Below are 24912 nucleotides of genomic sequence, written 5' to 3' on the forward strand. Positions count from 1 at the left end.
ATGGCAAGAGAATCCGAGAAGTCTCAGAAGACAACATCACCTTCACAGAAGAGGATGTTGATGGAATTCTTCTACCTACAATATGATACTTTGATAATTTCTCTCAATATTTTAGATTTCAAAATTAAGCGTGTTTTGGTTGATCCAGGAAGTTCGGCCAACATCATTCAATAGAGAGTTTTAGAGCAAGCGAAGTTAACCAGAAACATCATTCCGGCTATAAAACTTCTAGCTGGCTTCAACCTAACAAGTGTGATAACCCAAGGAGAAATTTTGTTTCCCACATATGTCGAAGGTGTAACAAAGACCACCATGTTCGAAGTAGTAGATGGAGACATGGGCTATAATGTAATCCTCGGAAGGTCGTGGATACATGAAATGAAGGTCGTCCCTTCAACCTACCATCAACTGTTAAACTTTCCAACACCAGAAGGGATCAAGAAGATCAAAGGAGATCAACTAGTTGCAAGGGAGATGAATGCAGTAACTGTTTACAGCAGCAAGGGCAAAGAAACCAGCAAATAGCAATTACATGAACCGGTGCCTTCTCCCGTCCCAATTGAAGATGATAAAAATGAGGAGTCATCGGAATATATCAGGTATTGAGGTCTTATCAAGTACTGGAGGAGACGGATGCAACTAAGTCAACCGCAGAATATCTCAAACAAGTGACTTTGTTCGAAGAATTTTTGGAAAGGAAGTTCCATTTAGGAATGGGGTTGAGTCCCAAACGCAGGATAAAACTCTTAGATTTTCTTAAATCTAACATTGATTACTTTTCATGGCCCCATTTAGATATGACAAGTATTCCATTGGAGGTGACGGTCCACAAATTGTGTCTAGATCCAAACTTTCCTCCGGTAAGGCAGAAGAAATAACTGATAGAAGAGGTCAGAAATAGGTTTGTTAAGGAAGAGGTAATCCAAATACTCAATATTAGTTTGATTCGAGAGGTAAAGTACCCGGAGTGTCTAGCTAACATAGTAGTAGTGCCTAAAAACAATAACAAATTTAGAATGTGTATAGATTATTAGAATTTAAATAAGGCATGCCCGAAGGACTTTTTTCCATTGACAAACATTGATCAAATGATTGATGCTACGACCGGGAACGAGTTAATGAGTTTTCTTGATGCTTATTCCGAGTATAATTAAATTAGGATGAACCTAAAAGATCAAGAGAAGACTTACTTCATCACAAACTTTGGCACATATTGCTATTAGGGGTGGGCATAATACTGGCCGAATCGAAAAACCCGGCCGAACCATAAATTTTGATTTTTCGGTATCTGTTTAATTGGTTATTCGGTCGGTGTGCGGTTTATATATTATTAAATTTTGGTATTCGGTGCGATTAACAATTTTGGTTTTTCGGTTTTTGGTTAAACCGAAAAACTAAAGTTTTGGGTATGAGAATTGAGAGATATATAGGATATTAATAATTGGGTTTTGGTTATCACTTTTGAACAAAACATATGGGCTCACCCACCTGGCCACTTCCTTTTTAGCCCAATTTATCCAATACCCGTCCACAAATCCGAATCCCAATTTACCTAGTACCTGAATACCCTACAGTCTAGACTTACATTACTTTCCTAATCCTACTTTGTTAGAAATTAAAATTTGTCTTAGTTCTAATTAGGGTTCTTGACTTCTTGAGTCCCAACTTCCTTCCTCCTCTGTGCCGACTACCGCTCGTCACCTGGTGTGACGCATTCTTCCTCTTCTGCCGCTCGTCGCTTGTCGCTCCTCCTTCTTCCTCAGGTTTCCCCCTTCTTCTGAGTTCTTTTTCCCTAGTTCCCTCCTTATTCTAAGTTCTAATGTGCATAAATTTGCAGTGCATAAAAAGAAAATTGCAATGTGCATGCTATTAAAATTATAGTATGCATAAAATTTATCTTTCTATTATTATTACTTTATTAGTGTTACTGGTTTCTTTCAACTTTCAATTTTTCTGGTCTTGTTTATAGTATTTATGCGTGTTTGCCTCTGACTTTTAGGACTCTTTCGAGTTAACATTTGCCAAAAAGAAGTGACAATTGCATCTTTTGTTTTTTGCCTCTGTTTTTACTTCTTTTTTTTATTATACATTATATTCTATTGATATTAAAAAATATGTACATTGGAGTCCAAGGAGCAGCTTTGACAGGCTACTCCAGATATACATCACATTCTGCTTTTATCAATTCATGTGTCTATCTATCCTACACTACAAAATTTTCATACAGACACTTGTTTCATAACAAACTACAGTGAGGATTCCCTACTGTACTTTCTAATTATCTATGGAACCCAATTCAGCTGGTGCAATGCTTCTTTCCACCTGACTATGTCCTTTTCTCTAACGTGTAGGTGCAATACTATCTTCCTAAAGAATTGGGAATCATCAAATTTAGCTTGTTCAAATTTGATCTTGTTTCTATCTCTCCAAATCAATACAATAGTCAAGGCAAACACACATCTAGTAATTGCATTTGTTCCTGTTCTACTCTTGGCTTTCTTGCATGCCCATTCCAATTCTATTTTCCAATCACTAATTCTCCTATTATATCCCAACCATGAACATAGTCTAGACCACAGCTGCTTTGTGATGGTGCAATCAAAGAACAAGTGGTTAAAGGATTCCAGGTTATGTCCATAGAATGCACAGGCTGCAGGAATTTGGATGCCAATCTTCAATAGTCTTTCCACTATAGCTAGTCTCTGTTGTGCTGCTAGCCATAGAGTGAATTTGTATCTGGGGTGTATGTTGGTATGCATCATCGAACTTTTCCATTCAGCTCTGGGATATATTGGTATCAGCTTCAAGTATATCTCCTTTATCTAGAACTTTGTATCTGTGCACATTGACTTTAATCTGCTATGGATGTCGCCTTGAAGTTTCTGGTGCTCCATAATCAATCCTCTGCCATCTAGTATCTTCCTCACTACCCAAGATGCAGTCTTGGGTGTAGCCATTTTTCCATGTCTATGTTCTTTATATAGAAGCTATGCACCCATAGTATCCATAAACAGTCCTTCTTTCTTGCTATATCCCACAAATGTTTTATGATTGCTTCTTTGTTCCACAGTTTGATGTCCAGTATATTGAGCCCTCCAGCAACTGTAGGCCTGCATACTTTATCCCATGCCACTAGTGCTCTCTTAGAGATAGTAGTAGTACTAGTCCATAGGAAAGTTCTGCATATTGCCTCAATTAGCTTCATAACCTTCTTTGGAAGAACAAAGAACTGTACCCATTAGGTTTGAATGCCAAAAATAACAGCCTTTATCAGTTCACATCTGTCAGCGTAAGATAAAAGCTTAGCTAGCCAGCAGGTGACCCTTGCAGTTATCTTCTCAATAAGAGGTAGATATTGCTGAACTGATAGCTTTTTAGAATCTAAAGGAAACCCCAAATATTTGAAAGGAAGCTTTCCTTCACTAAAGCCCAATGTTGAAAGAATTTTCTATTTCACAGTTAATGAAATTCCAGCCATATATATAGAGCACTTTTATCCACATTTGCCTGCAAGCCAAAAACAACTAAGAATCTGGGAAATGAAGCATTAAGGATTCTAATAGACTCAATATCAGCTCTACAATACATCAGGAGATCATCAGCAAAATAGATATGTGTATTATTTAACTTCCTGCACCTAGGATGAAAGTTAAAATCTCCATTCTTATGTAATTGACCCAGTTCTCTTCCTAAATACTCCATTGCAATGACAAATAAGTATGAAGACATTGGATCTCTTTGTCTAATCCCCCTTATGCCTTTGAAAGATTTGATCAGTCCTCCATTTAGCACCAAGGAATATGACATTGTAGTAACACCTGCCATTATCCATTGCACAAACTTGAAGGGAAAATCAATATCAACAAGCATTCTTCTGAGAAATCCGCATTCCGAAGTATCATAGGCTTTCCTCAAATCCACCTTCAGCACACATCTAGGAGAGATACCTTTTCTGGAGTATCCTTTAAATAACTCATGACTGAGTAGTATGTTATCAATAATACACCTCCCTTCAATGAATGTTGATTGGGAATGTCCAACCAAACCATCAAGAACAGTTTTGATTCTTCTAGTAATGACTTCAGAGATAATCTTATACAATGTGGTACAACATGCAATAGGCCTATAGTCCTTGACTGTTGAAGGTGCTGAGAATTTAGGTACTAAGGTGATGGCTGTAATATTGATCATTCCAGGCAGGCTACAGGTAGTAAAAAAGCTCTTCACAGCTGCAAAGATGTCCTTCTTCACTATGTTCTAGTTTATAGTAAAGAATTTCACAGGAAATCTATCAATACCTGGTGCTTTATCTCTAGGCATCTCCCACGATGCAGTAGTGATTTCCTCATCAGTTACTTTCTGAATTAATTCTCTCTGTTGTAAAATAATTAAGCATGGTCCATCCTTGATTATAGTTGTATTTGCACAAGGTATTTCAGTAGCACAGTCTACCATCAAGGACTTAAATACTCTGATGAATTCCTGCTCAACCAATTTTGGATCAGTTACCTTCATTCCTGTGTCAGTGTATATAGAGGTTATACTATTCTGGCTGGATCTAATCTTCCATTGGGCATGGAAGTATTTTGTATTTGCATCACCACACTCAATCCAGCAGGCCCTGGACTTCTGCCTCAGCACTTGTTCCTCAACATTGCTCCATTTTTCAATGTCAGCTAGTGTCTCTTTCTCTAAGTCAAACAGGTTATAGGCTAAAGGATCCTGCTGAATCTGGTCCTGAACAATAATCAATCTCTCTCTTGTCTGCTCAAGTTTTTGTTTGTATGAAGCCATATAAGCATTATAATCTTGCAATTACACCTTCAGAGACTTCACCTTGCACCAGACCTGTTGCATAGATGTGCCAACATAATTCTGATTCCGAACATGCTGAATAATATTCTGGAATTGTGGAACTTCCATGACATTTGTGTATAATCTAAATGGTTTAGGATGTAATAGTTTCTGCCCACCACATTTGATTAGGATAGGGAAGTGATTAGAGACTGTAGGATTTAAGAAATCTTCCTCCACATGACCATATTATTGTATCCACTGATAGTTTCTCAAAGCCCAATCTATCTTGCTATACATTCTTGAACCAGTGCCTTGTTTGTTTGTCCAAGTAAAACGCCATCCTTTAGCTCTAAGAGGAATAATTTGTAGAAAATCAACCACATCTTTGAATCCTTATGTTTCAGTAATGATTATAGGGGACCCTATTTTATCTTCAGAAGATAGAACATTGTTAAAATCTCCACTAAGAAGCCATGGCAGATGAGCCTGCATATTTATCTGTTTAAGATCCCTCCATAAAGTCTCCCTTTGATGGCCATCATTCTGGGCATATATGATACTGAGATATATGGTAATTTGAGTTCTGGTATCCTCCACTAGACAATGGATGAATTTATCTGTAGTTTGAATAATCTGAAGTTGTATATGTGCTCTCCACATAATCCAAATTCTACCATTTGCAGTATAGTGATAGTTACAGTAAACATTCCACCCCTGAGCAATCTGTTTTTGTATTTTCTTACCCTTATGTTCTTTTACTCTGGTTGCAATACACCCCATTATATCTACCTTATTTTTAGCCAGAAAGGTCTTTATCTCCTTCTGTTTATGGGCATGGTTCAGGCCCCTAGTATTTCAAGTGGCAATGATCATTTAGGGTTGTGATTTGGAGAGAATGTTGGACCTGGATCCTCCTGTTGCCCTCCACTCCCATCATGCCTTAGCTTAGCAGCTACCTTCCCTTTATCATTGCAAGTTAGCATTCCACTCACAGGATTGCATCATGTGTCATTCTGAAGGTTAACCCCTTCCTCTGTGGCTCTAGATCTTTTTCAGCATTCATTTCTAGATTTTTCAACAGCGATGTTTGCTTCACAGTCCTAGCTGTCTTCTTTGCTCTTCTTATCTTCCTTCTTGGCTTTCCCCTTTCTTGGTTATCCTCCTCTTCATTACAGCTTTTGTTGTGCCGACAGTCAAAAGAATCATGACCAAATTTTAGATAGTCATTATAGAACACAGGCCTCCAATCATATTCAATAATCTGCACCATAGGGCCAAAGGATATGCAGCATCCACCTCCACAAGAACCCTTGCATAAGATATCTTCTCATAATGAGCAGTGAATTTATCAGTGTATAGGGGCTTGCCTACTATACTGGCCATTTTGCTTAGAGCCTCAGTCGACCAATATCCTACTGGTAGCCCAGGGAATCTCACCCAAACCGGCACTATGCTTAGTATGTCTTTGCTGAATGAGAAATTAATTTCCCATAGCCTTAGCACCATTGGTTTGTTCCTATAGGTATATGGCCCTTACTGGAGAACTTGGTCCCTATCATCTATGGTGTAAAATTTGAAGATATAATATCCCTTATAATGAATTAATATATGAGATTTTGTAACAAAATTCCACACATTCATAACAAAATTCTTCATAGATTTTTCATAAGGATTCTCTACGATTATGTACCCAATTAGAGAGGTTTTACAATAATCTTCCTGAGATTGTAGATCTCCCTCGTTCAATTTGACAATTCGTTTACCATCTCTATCAATTGGAGGAACAAAAGACAAGGGTTTACCCATTTGTGAGTTGTGATTCCCTCGTACAATGTTAGCTGCTGTAGGAGTTGGCTTTACTGATCCACTCGCTTCAGAGTACTGTAATCACCGAGCTGCATGTATCGTTGTTCCTTCCACTTTGGTAGGTTGAAGTTGCACAGCACCTTCAGAACTACTAGTTTCATAAACTTCCTCTATCGATTGGTATTTCTGTGGTAGAAAGCTCCCAAATGTGAGTGGTGGTAATTCCTTTTGTATGCCATTTGCTGGAGTGATTAACTTCCCTGACTGTATATTAGTGTCATGCATAGTTTTCCGGTGATGAACCATCATTTTTTGGTCACAATTGCATTCCTTGCTATTGTACACCGAGAGCAACAATATCGTTTTCTATTCTTTCTTAAATGTCCATTGGCTTTGCTTTTGTTCTTTTGAAATAAAAGTGACAATTGACTCCTTAAACAGACAATCAACTTGATTTATGCGAATTGCGACATGTTTGATTTATATTGTATACCAGTTTGTATTTTTAATTTTATTTTTATTTGATTTTGTATAGATGGCAGAAGTTGAAAGTAGAGTAAGCGAGGTGGGTTCATCTGAAAGTGAACCTACTTTTTCACCTACAAATTCAGTTGAAACTAGTCAATGTCCAAAAAAAATCCATACAATCTAGATCAACTGTTTGGGATCATTTTAAAAAGTTTAAAGATGATAATGTAGTTGATAGAGCAAAGTGTAAATATTGTGGTCGTGATTATAAGGCCGATTCACGATTGAATGGAACAATATCATTGAATACACATTTAAAGAAGTGTCCAAAAATATCAAGAAAAGTTGATAATACTCAAACACAATTGTGTTTACAAAAAGATGGGCAAATGGATGGTGGGGTGCTTTGGAAATTTGATCAAGAACTAGTTATGAGGGCTTTAGTTGAGATGGTAATTACGGAGGAATTACCTTTTAGCTTTGTTGAAAAGAAAGGGTTTAAGAAGTTTATGCGCATAGCCCAACCTCTATTGAATGTTCCTTCTCGTAGGACAATTACAAGGGATTGTTTTCAAGTTTACAGTGAAGAGAGACTTAAACTAATGAAAAATTTAAGAGAAGTAAAACCAAAATATTTCCTTACCACATACACATGGACTTCGTTACAACGAATTAACTATATGTGTTTGACGGGTCATTTTATTGATAGATATTGGGTATTGCATAAATGGATACTAAATTTTTGCCCTATCTCTAGTCATAAGGGTGACGAGATGGCAAAATTTATAGGTAATTGTTTACTTGAATAGAAATTGAATAAGGTATTTATTGTTACTATTGATAATGCTTATTCGAATGATGTCACGGTCAAAGAATTGTCTAAACAATTAGATATGTGAAAAACTAATTCGATGAGTGGTAAGTATCTTCACGTGATATGCATGGCTCACATACTTAATCTAATTGTGCAAGATGGTTTGAAAGAAATTGATATTTCTCTAAAACGTATTAGACGAGCTGTAAGGTATGTGAGATCATCTCCGTAAAGGGCCTTAAAGTTTAGGGAATATTGTTCACATCAAGAGGTAGAATGTAGCAAAATATTGTGATTGGATGTTCCTACTAGGTGGAATTCCACCTACTTGATGTTGGAAACGGTGCAAAACTTTGAGAAGGGCTTTGCCAAACTTTATCTTTTTGATGATGGATTTTCTACTCATCTTTGTATGCATGTTTTGAGGATGGGAATGTTGTAAGTCTATTTGTATGTGATGATTGGGTGAATGTGAGAAATGTGATAAAGTTTCTTGAAAGATTTTACGAGCTCACCGAAAAAGTTTCAAGTTCACGTTATGTCACTTCTAATTGTCATTTTGAGGATATATATGAGCTTGATAGTCATTTGAAAGCTTGTTTAGCTACTGATGATACTAATTTGAGTAAGATGGCGGGGAAGATGAAAGAAAAGTGTAAAAAATATTGGGGTGAACCTGAAAAGATGCATAAAATGATATTCATTGCTTCTGTATTAGATTCTCATAACAAATTAGAGTATGTTGGTTTTGCACTTGAGGAAATGTTCGGGGAGGAACCAGGGAAGAAAATAACTGTTGAAGTGGATGCTTATTTGAATTCTTTGTTTGGGGAATATCAAAAACATATTCAAGAGGATGTTATCTTCAATCATCTCCATCTAGATCTACTTCATCTGATTCATCTAGTGGAAATGTGAGATCGAAATCTGTGAGAACAAAGCTTCAATTGAAAAGGCAAAAGGAAGACTCTGGAAGTGGATGTGTTAAATCTGAATTGGAAAGATATATTAGTGAAGAACAAGAGCCAGTGTCTGATGATTCTGATGACTTTAAATCTTAGATTGGTGGAAAGTTAATGTGCCTCGATTTCCTGTTCTATCTCAGCTAGCTCGTGATGTATTGGACATTCCAATTTCTAATGTTGCATCAAAATGTGCATTTAGCACCGGTGGCCGCATTCTTCATTCATTTAGGAGTTCATTGACCCCCAGTTGGTGCAAAGTCTTATTTGTGTTCAAGATTGGTTTAGATGTGTGTGTACTCCTATTAATGTTGAAGAAGATTTGGAGTTTCTTGAGCAAATTGAACTTGGTATGCTTTTGGGTTTTATGTGTATTTTAGTGAAAATTAATTTACTTTGTAAGTTTATATGACACACTTTATCAAATTATATTTAGATATGGCAAAGAGCGGAAGAGAAACTTGCATTGTTGAAAGAGATACTAGCATTGTTGATACATAGTTTGAACAAGTGGTAAGTTTAAAGAATTGCTTGTTTTGTGATATCCTTTTGTTATTTATAATTTAAAATATATTATTTAACATGTGATATTTTCTTATTTTGTCGGTTCAACTATGCCTTATGGTCCTAAAGCTAGATCGCCTATTTGGTGAACATTTTGAGGTAGTTGAAGAAAATGAAGAAGTCTGCAAAGCAAAGTGTGTTTATTGTGGTCGAGTTTATAATTGTTATCCGAAGTATAATGGCACTTTTGTCTTAGTGAAGCATATTAAGAAGTGTCTCATGCCTCATCCAGTGATTCGTATTTAAGTCTTTACGTATCCTTTTCTAAACTTACTTTGTGGCTTGTGGCTTGTGACTACTTTGCCACTACTTTGTTGTTTGGTGATGGTATTTCTAGACTTATTTGGTTATCTCTTGAATTTTACAGGATCTTGTATTGAACTAAAAAAGTAGATATTGCTTGCTTCTTTAAAACTTCTGCATTACTCCCATAAATAGTAGTTGTTGCCTGCTTCTGTATAATGGGGCAAGATTTTAGTATGATATGAAATTGTGTTACCTTCTACCACCCCTAGTGTGTAAATGTAATCTCTAACGTATGTTGCTCAAAAGTGTGAGGGGTTGTATGTAGTTGATCCTATGAAATTTTAGGTTTAAAGTAAAATATTATTTGAATTTGAACCAAAATTTCAATAGTAGTTGTTGCCTGCTTCTATTCTGTATAATGGCACAAGATTTTAGTATGCAAAAATGTAAGATTTTAGTATGCAATTAGTTGAGTGGACCGTGGAGTATGGAGGCGTTGAGTAGCTACTGGTTGCTGCCTGCTTTTGTATAATGTAATATTTTAGTATGCAAGATTTTAGCTGTTGCCTGCTTTTGTATAATGGGGAACCACAAGAATTATTCTAAATTTCCAATGTAACAGAGCTTATTCCAATGTTACAATGTAACATAAAAGCGAGCGGTCATGAGTCAACATATAAAAATCTTGCACCGTTAATAACCGAAAAACTAAATCGGAAATAACCGAACCGAACTTTGAAAAAATCGTACCGAACCATAAATACTTTGGTTTGGTTATTAATAATACAAAATCGAAAACCGATAAACCAAACTGTACTTTCATACTAACCGACCGAAGCCCACCCCTAATTTCTATAATGTGATGCATTTTAGGCTTACAAATATCGGAGCCACTTATTAGAGGCTCATTAATAAGATGTTTGAAAAACAGATAGGTAAGACAATATAGTTTATATTGACGACATGTTAGTTAGTTCTTTTAATGCAGGAAATCATCTGGAATATCTCCAAGAGACATTTGACATTCTGAAAAATTACAATATGAAGCTCAACCCAGAGAAGTGTGCCTTCAGAGTGAGTTCCGGTAAGTTCCTGGGGTTTTGGTCTCTCAAAGAGGAATCGAGGTAAATCCCGATAAAATCAAGGCCATCAAGGATATCTCGGACCAGCTGACAAGCATGAAGGAAGCACAAAAATTGACCGGTAGGTTGGCGACTCTAAGCAGGTTCATCTCGAGGTCTTCGGAAGAGTTCTATCACATATTTTTGCTTTTGAAAAAGAAGAACGACTTCATATCGACTCCCGAATGCCAATAGGCACTGAAAGACCTAAAAAGGTACAAGTCTAGCCCTCCGTTGTTGTCAAAATTAGGAGAAGGGCAGCAACTGTTAATTTATCCGGAGGTAAGTGTCGTCTTGGTCCGGAAAAAAGAAGGTACATAATTTTTCATTTATTAAATTAGTAAAATATTATCAAGAGCGGATACACGCTATCCGTACCTTGAAAAGCTGGCCTTAGCTCTCGTAATTGCCTCTCGAAAGCTTAGGCCTTATTTTTAATGTCATCCAATAGCCGTTGTGACAACCTTTCCCTTAAGGAGTGTCCTTCATAAGCCTGAGTTGTTAGGTCATTTGACTAAGTGGGCAGTCGAAATTAGCGAACTCAACATTGAATACAAGACCATGGCTATAATTAAGTCACAAGTTTTGGCTGATTTTGTGGCTGATTTCAGTCCAGGATTAATGCCTTTAGTTGCTATAGAAGCAGTGTTGGTATCAGGAACAATATGGGAATTTGGAACTTGTTCATGGATGGAGCCTCCAACGTAATAGGGTCCGATCTCGGGGTAGTTTTAATCACTCCTTCGGGGGAAAACCTAAGGCAGGCCATTAGAATTGTACTATTAACTAACAATGATGCCGAGTACGAGGTTTTGGTTATAGGACTTAAATTAGCTTGGGGACTAGGTTCCGAGGTCATCGAGATAAAATGCGACTCCCAGTTGGTGGTAAACCAAGTGTATGGAATTTTAGACACCAAGGAGGAGCGCATGCAATAGTACTTGAACAAGGTTCAAGCATTACTCGCACGGTTCAGAGAGTGGTCAATTATCCACATTCCAAGGGAGAAAAATATGGAGACAGACGCATTGGCTAATTTGGGTTCATCCACCGATATGAAAGGGTCTGATTTTGGTACGGTCGTTCAATTGTTGCATTCGGTGTTGGATGTGGACGGCTACTCTGAAGTTAATTCAACCAACTTAATTTGGGACTGGAGGAACTAGTTCATTGAATATCTAAGACATAGAAAATTGCTCAAAGACTCAAAATCATCCCGGGCACTACGGACCAAGGCGGCTCGTTACAGTCTTGTTGACGGATAGTTATACATGAGGTCGTTCCAAGGGCCATTGGCTTGGTGTCTAGAGGCCTCATAGGCTGACTACTCGACAAGGGAAGTTTATGAAGGAGTCTGTAGAAACCACTCCAGTGCAGACTCGTTGGTTCTCAAGTTAGTCAAGACCGGCTACTATTGGCCCCGGATGGAGCAAGACATGAAGTCATTTGGACAAAAGTGCTATAAATGTCAACGCCGTGCACAGTTAGTGCATCAGTCGGCAGAACTTTTGCATTCGGTTGTGTCACCATAGCCATTCATGAAATGGGGGATAGACATAGTCAGACCCTTACCGTAGGGACCTGGTAAGGTAATTTCTTTTTGTTGGTTTTAACTGATTATTTTAGTAAATGGGTTGAAGTATGTGCTTACCAGAAGATAGGAGAACGAGAGGTGATCAATTTTATATGGGACCACACCGTCTACCGGTTCGAAATAATAAAAGAAATTACTTGTGAAAATGCGCCACAGTTCATAGGTTCCAAAGTCACAAAGTTTTTGGAAGGCTTGAAAATCAAAAGAATTACATCTTACCATACCACAGGCGAAATCGACCAACAATGTAGTTATTCAAAACCTTTAAAAGAAGTTATAGTATGCTAAAGGCAAGTCGCCAGATAAGTTACCGTGTGTGTTATGGGCGTACCGGACTACGATAAAGTCGAGCACGGGTGAAACACCCTTTTCACTTGTATATAGTTCAGATGGTTTGATGCCGGTGGAAGTGGGGGAACCGACCTTAAGCTTTTACTGAGCAAACGAAGAAGCAAACAATAAAGTATTGCTGGTTAAACTAGATTTGCTTGAAGAGTACCGAGATCTGGCGTATGTGAGGATGGTGTCTTGAAAACAGAGGATGGAAAGATATTACAACCGCAGAGCAAATCTCTGATATTTTAAAGTTCTAAGGAAAGTCACTCAAAGCACTCGGGAAGTTAACGCCGGGAAGCTGGGATCGACATGGGAAGGACCTTACCGGGTTTCAACTATAACTAGTAAATGTTCGTACGAATTGAAAAATCAAGATGGATTTAAATTGCCAAGCAATTGGAATGTGACTCGCCTCAAAAGGTATTACTGCTGAAGATCCTTGCTCGTACTGAAAGTATGTGCTGCACTATGTTTCCTTTCGACCAGTATTTGTCCCAATCGATTTTTTCTGACAAGGTTTTTAAATAGACGGCGATGTAAAGCATACTACAAAGGAAGAATCATCAGCAAACTGGTGAATCAACAATCGAAAGTTTTGTTGCCTTCACTTTAGCATGAGTATAGACGGCCCTGAGTGGATCAACTCGTATGGCAATCAACCTATGGATGATTAAATAATCTGTGGCTTGATAACATATCTCATCTCCCAAGACTCTCATTGTTTCCATCGACCTCTGGAAACAGATTATTTCGCCATCCACAAGATGTTTCCATTAATAAGGAAGTAACGAAAAAGTACATTATGAAGGAAGGGTCATCGGTGAATGCAAGACTTCCAGTGTTCGAATTCTCATGCTTAGCATTCGAACACTGTCGGGGAAATAATACTTGACAAGGCACTAATTATGAAGATTGGGGACTGTAAGAACTGGGATCAATGCCTTATCAGGACCGGAGACTGCATGATCTGCCCCGTAGAAATAAGTTATACAAGTTAGCCACATATATTGGTAGCTTTATTTACTTAAGCAAATGAATATTTATGTAAATGTACTTTTAAAGATATAAGGGATAAATAAAAGTTCATTTATTTTTATCTTATTTCTTGTTTGAATGATAAGTTAATTTATTTTATCATTTGAGAGTTAACAAAAACTTTAAATTTTTGTGCCGGAATGAATAGGAGACGTCCTCTGGCGGTGGAGTTTAAAGCTCTCCCGGTTGAGCATCCGGTTGAGCCGATGAAGATCATTTCCTTATTTGAATGGGCCTCTCTATCATCAGCCCCTTCTTCATCATCAAGGACCACTATGGCCGGTTCGGTTGATATTTCATTCACTCTCTTCTTCTGAGTCCCAGCCGAGGAGGTACGCTTCCTCTTTGGTTTCTTATTTTTGGACAGGGGACTCTGGGAGGGGGCACCCTCACTGGAGGTGGGAGTAGATTCACAAGCCCTCCTTAGGTTAAGGGTACTCTGCAATACCCGTTCAGCTTCCACCGAGTCATCGAGAGACTCAATATCGGGGCAAGCAACGGATTCCTTCGAAAGTCATGTTTGGCACAAGAAGATAGTTAAATCATTTGCAGAATGTATTGAAAGGTTGAAAGAAGGAAGATTTTTTGTTTACCATGATTTTTGGCTTTCCACGCGTATTTGGGAGCCATTTCCTTACACCTTCGAGATTCTGGTGTAGTGATATCCAAAATTTTTTGTACCAATCGGTCCAGATCTTAAACCCGTGGAGGTTCCCAGTGAGTGGCTGGAATGAAGAAAATAAAAGTTAGCAAAGAAAGAAGTTTTATTTTTACATGGAAAGGAAACAGATACCCAAAATAAAAGTTAGCATGATTTCAGGAAAAGCTGGTGTTGTGGTAGGGATAATGTCCCTGGTAGCGATGACAACGAACCATTTCATCCATCTACGGTCATTGTCGTTAATGCTGGTAAGGAGAGCATGATGACCGTGTTTTCTAAGATTTATCACACCCCCACGAAAAATCTTTGGGGAGTAGAGGTTCATCATATGTGCGAGAGTTGGGGTTTCTCCGGTCTCAGAGCACAATTGACGGAGGCAAGCCGCCGTACGCCACACAGGTGGGCCTGCTTGTGCCAAACAGACTTGGTACCGGTAGCAAAACTCTAAGATTATTGGGTCAGTTCCTTCACCAACTCTCAAAGTAAAAGGACCCAAAGTGAAAGGGTATGTGTAAACATACATGAACCCTGGCCTAGAAAAGGTAACTCTTTCTACTTCATTGGGGTTAAAGATTTCAACATTGTTCCAAGTACATTCCTCTTTCACGACAGGGACGCTAGGAGAAGGAATGGAAGAAGGGTATCTACGAACATGCCAGATTCTGTCACTTTTAGGATTTCGAGGTGATTTTTGTTCTTGAAGGTCACATTTCGTACTAAGTTTAAGAGGTATGATGGAGTTCACGATAGGAGGTTCAGATTCAGTCTCAACTTTCTTTGTTTTGATTTTCTTTGAGCCCCTACCGAAGAGAAGGCTAGATTTTCTGAAGAGAGTAGTATAAGAAGATATGGTGGTAAGAAATCTGTGAAGAAATTTTTTACTGATAAAGCTGAAGTTCTTAAGCGGGATTCTAAGGTAAGTTGGAAAAGAAGAGAAAATTGTAAAAGTAAAGAGTTAGAATGATGGGTAGTGGACAAATTATAGACGGTAAAAATCGTAGTCATGATTATCTCGAAAATTGACAAAAATATTTGCTAAATCACGGAGCAACACATGTTCGGGTCATTAATGCAAGAAGACGTGCGTCCTTTCAAGTGTCAAAGGCCGTTCATGAACTTTCCCGCCAAGAAAGTAACTCTTATCTACTTTCCAGTAACACTAAGTTGTGTCACCAGAAAGTAGGGGGACTATCTGTATGGGGTAAAATTGGTTAGTGACAGCTGAGCGAATGGTAGAATGACATGTGGAACTAAAGACAGGTGGGATGTGAGTCAACAAACAACTGGCATCAGATGTAAGCATGCAATCGGTACTGAACGAATCCCGAAGACAGAGTAGCCGGTAACAAAAGATCCAAAGCATTGTCATCGGATAACATTCAATGGGCAGCCGTTACAGAGAATATCTGTATTTATAGCCAATTGTTATGCATCCATCAATAACGGTTTTATTCTCATTCAATAGGAGCTTTATTTTGGGATCTTGTTTCCCTGAATAGGGTTATAAATAGGAGTATTAGCAACCATTGTAGACACTAAATATTTTGCACAAAAAAAGCTATAATTTACTTTCATATTACGCTCAGTCTTTGTTCTTGAACATTTTTCTCACTCTTGCCATCGAAAATGCTAAGTTCTTACTCAGGCTTGTAATCTTCCTTAATTTCATTTGATAATCTTATTTCTGTTCTTATTTATTTACTATTTTTGGGTCAAATCGATTCGCTTGTCTATAAACAACGCTATAAATTCAACCGTAGCATTTTACTGGTAAACAAGATTGTTGGGTAAATAGTTGAAATTGATTTAGTATTATTGAACTATCGGATTATCGATTCCTGACTCGGTTTGTTTAATTTTTCTAATGGTTTAACCGATTGATTCAATAAGCTTTATTAAAATTGTATTTTTAGACCTTATTTTCATTCTCATCCTTTTTCTCCAACTGCTCTCTCGATTTCTCATTTTCTTCAAGCTCCAAGCTTCCATCCATTTCAATTTCTTTTTATTTTTTTGTATCTTAGGATTCTAACACTGGACATTGGTAACTAATGACTCACGCAGTCTGAAAATCGGATAATATGTTTGATGAAAATGGATTCGAACTTGTAGCATTTAATATTGAGATTTTTACCTATATGTACTACATTAGAAACTTATTTACCCTCACTGTTTAGGTTTTAAGTTAATTACAAGTTGATATACAATTTATCAATTATATACAAATTAGTATTAATGAGTATCTCATTATATTAGGAATTGAATATGAAATTCCCTCTTCTCTCTCTCTCTCTCTCTCATTCTCTCATTCTCTATCAGTATTCTTATATTAATATCTTCATGTGGATTAATTGAAGAAATGATACTACTACTAAGTGAAAAAAATAATAGAAGATTAGTACCTAGCAAAGTTCTTGCTTCAGATCCTATGAAAACGAGGAAGTAAATAAGAAAAAAATTAGCTCTAATGAAGAGAATCATTTTAGTTATCATTCTTTTAGCTTTTTGGAATCAATAAACAAAATAGTATTAATTAGAAGCGAGTAGATTGAATTGGAAACTATGTTAATCCATTAAAAACTCCATTGACAACCATTTAAAAGCTTCAAAGCTTTGATTTAGAAAATGAAATTTCATGAAATTATTTTTTGTTTGGATTGGGTGTTGTTGCAAATTATTGGGAATATCTTTTGGAGTTTATATCTCAAATTTGAGACAATTTGGTGAAGATTCGAGTTCGTTTTGGTTGAAATTTCAGATTGAAACTCGAAAAAGAAGACATGAACAAATTGTATATATTTTGTATGTCGAATGTAGAAACGGAATACAAAATATCTATAACTTACATAATTGTATATAAGTTGTATATAAATTGTATGTAAATTGTAGTTTTTGACCGAATTCTGTACAAAAAATATGTATTTATGTTGTAGATAAATTGTAGATATTTAAAATTCAGGACATAAAATTTGAATTTATGGACATAATTTTCGAACTTTAGGACACGATGTCCTGAAGTTTGAACTTTGAGGTTTAAATTTCAGGATATTGTGTCTTGAAATTTGAGAGAATTGGTTAATCTTTAAATACATTGTAAACTGTGGATATATTTTAAACAATATGCTTAAAAGTGGCTACCTGATGTCATTTCCATTTTTTTTTTTTGCAAAATTTCAACGGCCCACTTATCTGGCATATACTATTTAAAATGTGAAAATAGCACGGGCTAGCTAGTTTTCGGATGGGTAACTGAAAAATAGTCAGCATTTGTAACATTGAAAAATAGCCACTATTTTGTTAGAACACGGAAAGTTCCAGCATAATATACTGGAGATTGGAGCACCTGTGTATGAATTTTCAGCATAATATGCTGGACCAGTATATTATGCTGGAACTACAGTATATTATACTGGAACTCCAGTATATTATGTTGGAAGTTCACATGTAAAAAATTTGAACTCCAGTATATTATGCTGGAATATATTCTGGATTTTGAACAGTGTTTTCGTTCAAATTTATTTTTACATGAAAAGTGACTAAATTTCGATTACTTTTGAAACTATTGCTATTTTTCAATAAATACTTATAAATCCGGCTATTTTTGAATTTCACCAGTTTAAAACCGATAACTTAATCATTAACTATTGATAATCGATTAATCAACAACCAATAATGGATAAACTTATTGGTTTGATTATTGATTTAACATGTTAATAAACCGATAATCAATTAGTCGAACCAATAATACAGAAAATCGAAGCAAACTGACCTATAAACCTAGTGATCATCACCTTGTGAAAACCCGAGTGGCCAATCCCATTTTGATCCGTTAAGAAAAATCTTGATAAAATAGTCTCCGGCCAAAATTTTGAAGCACTTTGGTCACAAGCGCTCCTGACAATCGCCAAAATTGTGCAAAATTCGAGTGACAAATTCTAGTGATCATCATATGATTTTTTTTTTATCGATTGCCAGTTTTTGTGGCAAATCCTAATGATTATTATTTGAAAATTTCCGGTGATTGCCAGAAACCTTTCCAAATTGTGATAAAAAGCTATCTTTTCAAGACTTTTCTTAGAAAGGTCAAAATTAAAACTATGTCAGGGAATGATCCTATTTGTGAAAATCACCCGGTCTATGAGTTCGGCTTGGAAGGTATGCGAAGGGACCAGAAAATTAGGTTGCCTGTATTCTAGTTTTTGTTTGATAGTACTGTTTTTGAACGAACTATAGTGGCTAACAGGAATTTGGTATTGTAGCAAATTCAAAGAGTGAGGAAAATGGCAAATACTGCGGCATTTGGAGAAATTGCTCTTGTTCCACTTCCACTTCGTCAATCAACTTTCAATCCCTCACATCGTCCCCTCTTCTCCCTATCTTTCCATAACACAACCATTTCTTCTTCACCTAAACTAACTGCTCTTCTCTCTTTCACTCAATCTCAAGGTAAGTACCAATTTCCTTCGTACTTCTTTGTTTGGGTTGGTGTTATATTTTGCTTAAAATTTGTGAATTCCTTTTTTAATTGACTAGGTTTTGGATTTGCAAGCAAGGAACAAAAACGTACGGATTTAGTTCAGACATCTGCTGTTCGAGAGTTGAGGGGTTCTCTTCTATCTGCCCAGGAACATCGCTTTGCTATTGTCCGTTTCTTCCCCTTTTACCCTTTCCCCCCCATTATTACATATTGGTTCTTTGGTGGAGTTTGGTATTTATAATTTATGTCTTTAACCTCTACATAGTTTCATACTCTCTATATTTTAGTAATTTCTTCGTCCTAATTTGCTTGGCACTATTTCTCTATCTTGACCGTCCCAACAAGATATTCACATTAAATCCTTGCATTCACACTTGCAAGCATTATTCAGTTTCAAGACGAAAGAACTACTTTTCACTCCAAATATATAGTAATATTTCGAAAAGCTTTCACTGATTACCTGTAATCAGGAATAGAAGGATTGGGGGAAGTTACGATGATTATAATAATGTATGGCAAAAGAGGATTTGGTTAATTCCCATACTTTAATGTAAAAAATACAATGGCTGCTCAATATAGTATACAAACGAGAGGAGCCCCTAGGGTTTTGGTCTAGTGGTAAGAGCGCAATGCGTGATATGTTGGTTAGGCGCACGTCATGTTCGAACCTTGTCGCAAACAAAAGGCTGGTATTTAAGTAGAGAAGGGTAGAGGGCCGGGCCCATTATCTACCGAGTTTCAAACTATGCGCCATTTGTCTTGGGCATTTCTCGGTTATCAAAAAAGAATAGAAAAGAAAGGATTAAAAAAAAGAAAAAGAAGAAGAAAGAACTGGATGTAAAACAAGTACTTTGTTAGTTGGTTAGGGTACTTCTGTTATTTTTTATGCATATGTAGCTCATGTGTCAAAAAACTTTTTCTTTTCTTTAAGTGTTCCAGGAACATTGCCAAACAAATTGGGACCAAGGGAGTATTGGATTAATGTAAGGAGTTTTAACTGCAACTCTGCAAGAATCAATTAAATATGGTCAAACCAGCTATAATTAGGTATCCATTTTTTCACTGGAAAGGATTTCAAGGTGTTGGCATTTTATCTCAAGCATTTTGTCTCCGCGTAATTTGTAACAAGATAGTTATGTTTAAGCTATTCAAACCAAAATACTCCCCCCCCCCCCCCCCCCCCACACACACAACTGTGTTGATGAATTTGGTCTGCTGTGTGTTTGCTTTTACTTAAAGTTGATACTACAGTTGACTTTGTTATAGGTTCCGAATTTTAATTTCTATTGGTTCTTTTCTACATTACAGAAAATGAATTGCCTTGTGTGGTTCTATAGGTGGTGGCACGTTTTAACGATCTGATCACCAAGAAGCTTTTGGAGGGTGCTTTGGACACTTTCAAGAGTTACTCTGTCAGAGAAGAAAACATTGACGTACATCTTCAACATTTATCTCCTCTAAGTGTTCTTGCTACTGTCTCAAAAAATTATTGATTAATTGATTATAGAATGTGAGCCAGGCATTGTTAGATAATAGTTTCTCCATGAACTATATATCAATGTAGCCTTATACGGTACTGAGTCACTGACAAATAGTTGATGTATATATATATATGGGATGGATCTTCCTTGGGCTAGATTGGCCATATAAAGTACTGAGTTTAACTGTTGAACTTGAAAGCATGCCTACATTTCTGTATTGTTATTTCTATACTGGATTGTGCCTGCTTAGCTCGTCACTACTTTCAGCCTAAAGGTTAGTCTTGTTACTTATTGAGTTGGTTGTACTCATACTATACTCTACACCTCGTGTGCACATCCAGGTGCTTCCGGATACGGCGACTGTTAAATCTTAGAGTGTTATCAGTGGAGACTATCAAGGTAGCTACTTGGCGTCCGCTGACCTAGACTCTCTTCCTTTCCGCTGACCTAGACTCTCTTCCTTTCAGTTATTGTATTGTTCTATAATTCAGGCAGTGATTTTATCAATCAAACTTTATTATCATTTGGATGCTCATGTACTTAGTAAAACCGGATTTTGGGAAGTGTTTTATATCAGTATTTGTGAGATTTTTATGTTGAATTTAAATATTATGTTTTCAAACTTAAGAGGTTATTGTAATTTATTGAGGTTGTCGGCTTGCCTAGTATTAAGATAGGCGCCATCATGACAGGTGTGATTTTGGGTCGTGACATTAATGTTCTAAATTATCCACAGAGATCCATATGGACCAGTTCCATCATCCTGGTAGTACTTACCATTTTCTTGCTTTTAAAAGAGGATCTTACCTGCTTCCCCCTTGAACAAGCCTAACAAACTTTATCATCCTTGAACTTAATGTTAGGCAACCCTATCACCAAGTCCTTGGAGACTAGTTTTTTGAGTTGGCTTAGATTGACATGTCCAAGTCTCTTGTTCCAAAGGAAAGGATCATTGTCCAACACACTTAAGCAAGTGAGTTTATTATCTGAAAGAGTGGATAGATCCACCACATATATTTTATTCACTCTTTTGTTTTGCAAAACTATCTTGTCAGCGGTAAGATTAATCACAAAGCATTTTGTAGAGGTGAAAACTACTATGTTACCTCTATCACACAATTGTGATACACTTATTAGAGTGTACTTCAGTCCATCTATCAAATAGACATTCTCAATAGAGTGAGAGTAAGTCTTACTTACTTTTTCTGTTACATCCGGTACTTTTGTACATGGGATTTTTCGTAAGTTAATTGACATAAGTTCAAGGACAAGATTATTTTTGAGGTAATACGTATTTATGCTATTTATAACAAGTGATAAGTAAGTGTCGTGAAGGTCAGAGGGTAAACAAATCAAAGAAAATGAGTTTCGTCGAAGTTTGATATTTTGTGATAAAATACAGTCCAAGCTATAATACCCCGTATTTATGGACTAGTGCTATAACCTCATGACCGTTATAGTAAGGTATATGAAGTATGTTAAAAGTGATTAGTATTTAAGTGAAATGAGATTCATAAATTAATTATGTATGTAATTAATTAAGTGGTAAAGTGTAGTGGATGTGCGTAAATTGTTCGGAATTGTTGGATGACTATTATTCAACATGGACCATATCTCTGAATGAGCAGAAAGTGACACTTATATGTATGAGGTGTAAATTTTGGTGATGAGTCATTAGGTGTGCACCTAGAGATCTACACATGTAGAATGAAAATAGGGTCTTTAATGCTAGTAGTGTAACATCCCGTACTTTAGTGTTAGGATGAGTCACAGTAATATATATGAGTTGGCGAGAATTAAGGTCGTACATGAAGTTATAGATGTAAGACCCCGTAAATTTGATGAATTTCGAAAACGTTATATATTGTCTTGATAAGGTACTTTATTTTAAGTGAAACATTCTTTTTGCAAATGTTGGATAACTGTGATTTTCTAAAGTTATTAGTATACTATTTTTTTGGATACCTTTTTAGCTAAACACATTATATGAGGAAGTTTATTAATGAAATTTTCTTTATTATAAGGATAGAAATTATTTTCTCATAAGAAAGTTATCTTTTAACCGTTTTAAGATTAAAAGTACACAAAATTGAACTCTTGTTATTAAAGTGGAAAAATTAGAATCTATGTGTTTTTATTAATAATTTTATCTTTATGAAATATAGGTATATGTCTTAATTTTATAAAATACCTATGATTTACTATTAATAACTAGGACTTTAAAAATTGGATAATAAAGTAAATAGCTCTTTATATACATTAAGTATTAAATAAAGAGATAAGTATGTGGTAGATATGTTTTGTATTAGTCGGCAATATTTGTCACAAATATAGGACTCCCACTGTCAATACATGGCCAGGTGGAAGCCAAGCATTAAATTATCCATTTGCTTTCATTTTGGCAAAAACTACTTATAACATATACACTTCTTTTTTGTGGGGAATGAAACAACAACGTTCAACATCTCTTTTAGTTAATGATTAACTCTTTCATTTGGGGAATTCATGCCAACACCTTGAGGATAAGTTATTTTGGAACAAGAAAACGTTGGGAGCAACCATGGTTCTCACTTTGAGGATAATTATTTTGAAGGCGATCCAAGTCTGATTCTTCATCTACGGCCTTCTATGAGTTCTTATGAGCAATTAAGGTATGTTAATACTAACCCTTTCTTCTGTTGGCATGATCCATGTAATAACCCGACCGGTCATTTTGAGTATTACAACCCTTTCCCCCAATTTAATGCTCAATTTATGCTTTAGAGTTGTTATGTGACTTGCTGGAGTAATTGGTTTGGGTCCGGTGAGATTTAAAAATGAATTGAGACACTTAGAGCCCGTTTGGACAAAAGAAATTTTTCCCTTTTTTTTTTTTTTTGAAATGAGCGTTTGGTCATAAATTTTTCAATTATCACTTGAAGATGCATTTTGGAATTTTTCAAAATTTGAAAAACTCCAAAAGGCTGGTTTTCACAATTTTCATTCAAATCACTCACAAAACTTCAAAAATAATCCAAAATTATATTCATGTCCAAACACAACTCTAATTTTCAAATACCATTTTTACTTGATTTTTTTTTTTTAAATTTTTTGGAATTTTACAATTCTTATGTCCACATGCCCACTTAGTCTCAAAGATGAAAACTTAAGTTGAAAAGGTTGACCGGGTGTTGATGCATGTGTAAACGACCCTGGAATAGAGTTTTGATCATTCCAATAGCTCCGTATGGTGATGTTGGACTTAGGAGTGTGACCGAAAAATTATTTGGAAGTTTGTAGTTAAATTAGGCTTGAAATGGCTAAAATAGAAAGTTAAGTTTGGAAGTTTGACCGGGGAGTTGACTTTTTGATATCGGAGTCAAAATTTGATTATGGAAATTGGAATGGGTACGTTATGTCAGTGACACCGGGTTTTAGGAGTGTATTTGTATCAGTATGTATGGGGTTTTCTATTAAATTTAGATATTATATTTTTAACCTTAAAAGAAATTATGGTTTATTGAGGTTATCGGGTTGCCTAGTATTAAGATAGGCGCCATCACGACAGGTGTGATTTTGGGTCGTGACAAGTTGGTATCAGAGCCTAGGTTACATAGGTCTCACGAGTCATGAGCAGGTTTAGGCTAGTCTTGCGGATCGGTACGGAGACGTCTGTACTTATCTTCGAGAAGCTGCCGAACCCTTAGGAAAATTTCACTTTCTTATATTTTGTCGTGCGAATTTGTTGATTCCTGAAAATAAAATTTCTGTTATTCTATTCTTTCACAAATGGTGAGGACACGTACTACCGGATCAGACGGTCAGCCACCAATGCCATCAGTTAGGGACGCGAGAGGCCGGGGCCATGGTAGAGGCTGGGGCCGAGGAAGAGGTCGAGGTGTAACTCGTACAGCTGTTGGAGCAGCACCTGTAGCACCACCAGTTGCTCCAGCTCAGGAGCAGATTCCAGGTATAGTTGAGCCGGCGATACCAGCTCAAGCATCAACTGCACCTATTGTTATTCCAGGCCTTCGGGAGGCTCTAGCACAAATATTGACAGTTTGCACCGGCCTTGCTCAGGTGGTTTCGGCTCAGGCCGCACCAACCACTTCTCAGGCTGGGGCAGTTACTCATACTCCTATTTTCCGTACTCCAGAGCAGGTAGTGCAGGTACTTCAGAAACTGGGGACACTACCAGCCCAGTTGGTTGCAACTGCTCAAGCCCCGGTAGTCCCTGTTATGGCAGATGATGAGCAGAGGAGACTTAAGAGAGTTGGGAGGTTTTGACCTCCATCATTTAGCAGTGCTGAGTCAAAAGGATGCTTAGGGTTTTCTAGATAAGCCCCAATGGATGCTTCGGACAGTGGGTATCCTGGAGACCAGTGGGGTCTCGTTCACTATTTTTTAGTTTTTCGGGGCTGCCTTCAGATAGTGGGAGGCTTATGAGAGGCGCAAGCCGGTCAGTGCAGTACCACTTACATGGCAGGAGTTCTCTATTCTCTATTTGGAGAAATTCATGCCGCAGTCTCGTAAGGAGCAGCTGCGCAGATAGTTTAAGCAGCTTCGGCAGG

The 24912-nt window shown here is 36.9% G+C and overlaps 3 protein-coding genes across 5 annotated transcripts; all 3 read left to right on the forward strand.

Moving 5' to 3' along the window:
- Window positions 1-525, forward strand: LOC138902438 (uncharacterized). Its single transcript, XM_070190306.1, has 2 exons — window positions 1-151; window positions 233-525. The coding sequence occupies exons 1-2, from the start codon at window positions 1-3 to the stop codon at window positions 523-525; spliced, it is 444 nt and encodes a 147-aa protein (XP_070046407.1).
- A 7487-nt stretch (window positions 526-8012) lies between these two features.
- LOC138902439 (zinc finger BED domain-containing protein RICESLEEPER 1-like) lies at window positions 8013-8946 on the forward strand. Its single transcript, XM_070190307.1, has 4 exons — window positions 8013-8095; window positions 8198-8323; window positions 8386-8709; window positions 8769-8946. The coding sequence occupies exons 1-4, from the start codon at window positions 8013-8015 to the stop codon at window positions 8944-8946; spliced, it is 711 nt and encodes a 236-aa protein (XP_070046408.1).
- A 9211-nt stretch (window positions 8947-18157) lies between these two features.
- On the forward strand, window positions 18158-20434 carry LOC104111440 (6,7-dimethyl-8-ribityllumazine synthase, chloroplastic-like). 3 transcript variants are annotated; one of them, XM_070192115.1, is made up of 4 exons: window positions 18158-18559; window positions 18664-18850; window positions 18938-19047; window positions 20190-20316. In XM_070192115.1, exons 1-4 carry the CDS (start codon window positions 18512-18514, stop codon window positions 20241-20243), a joined length of 399 nt encoding a protein of 132 aa, XP_070048216.1. In that variant the 5' UTR covers window positions 18158-18511; the 3' UTR covers window positions 20244-20316. The 3 variants fall into 3 exon arrangements, with proteins under 3 accessions (XP_070048216.1, XP_070048213.1, XP_070048215.1); XM_070192112.1 differs by having other exon boundaries at window positions 18159-18559; window positions 20219-20434; XM_070192114.1 differs by having other exon boundaries at window positions 18161-18559; window positions 18648-18850; window positions 20219-20429.
- The last annotated feature ends 4478 nt before the right edge of the window (window positions 20435-24912 follow it).

The sequence above is a fragment of the Nicotiana tomentosiformis genome, chromosome 12, assembly GCF_000390325.3.
Source record: "Nicotiana tomentosiformis chromosome 12, ASM39032v3, whole genome shotgun sequence".
NCBI lineage: Eukaryota > Viridiplantae > Streptophyta > Magnoliopsida > Solanales > Solanaceae > Nicotiana > Nicotiana tomentosiformis.

Coding starts and splice junctions, on each gene's coding strand:
- LOC138902438 (XM_070190306.1), top strand. CDS start 1: ATGGCAAGAGAATCCGAGAAGTCTCAGAAGACAACATCACCTTCACAG. Junction 152..232: donor TGTTTTGGTTGATCCAGGAA/GTTCGGCCAACA, acceptor TAAAACTTCTAG/CTGGCTTCAACCTAACAAGT.
- LOC138902439 (XM_070190307.1), top strand. CDS start 8,013: ATGGCTCACATACTTAATCTAATTGTGCAAGATGGTTTGAAAGAAATT. Junction 8,096..8,197: donor CGTATTAGACGAGCTGTAAG/GTATGTGAGATC, acceptor TGTTCCTACTAG/GTGGAATTCCACCTACTTGA. Junction 8,324..8,385: donor GTTTTGAGGATGGGAATGTT/GTAAGTCTATTT, acceptor GTTTCTTGAAAG/ATTTTACGAGCTCACCGAAA.
- LOC104111440 (XM_070192112.1), top strand. CDS start 18,512: ATGATCCTATTTGTGAAAATCACCCGGTCTATGAGTTCGGCTTGGAAG. Junction 18,851..18,937: donor CTCTTTCACTCAATCTCAAG/GTAAGTACCAAT, acceptor TTAATTGACTAG/GTTTTGGATTTGCAAGCAAG. Junction 19,048..20,218: donor AGGAACATCGCTTTGCTATT/GTCCGTTTCTTC, acceptor GTGGTTCTATAG/GTGGTGGCACGTTTTAACGA.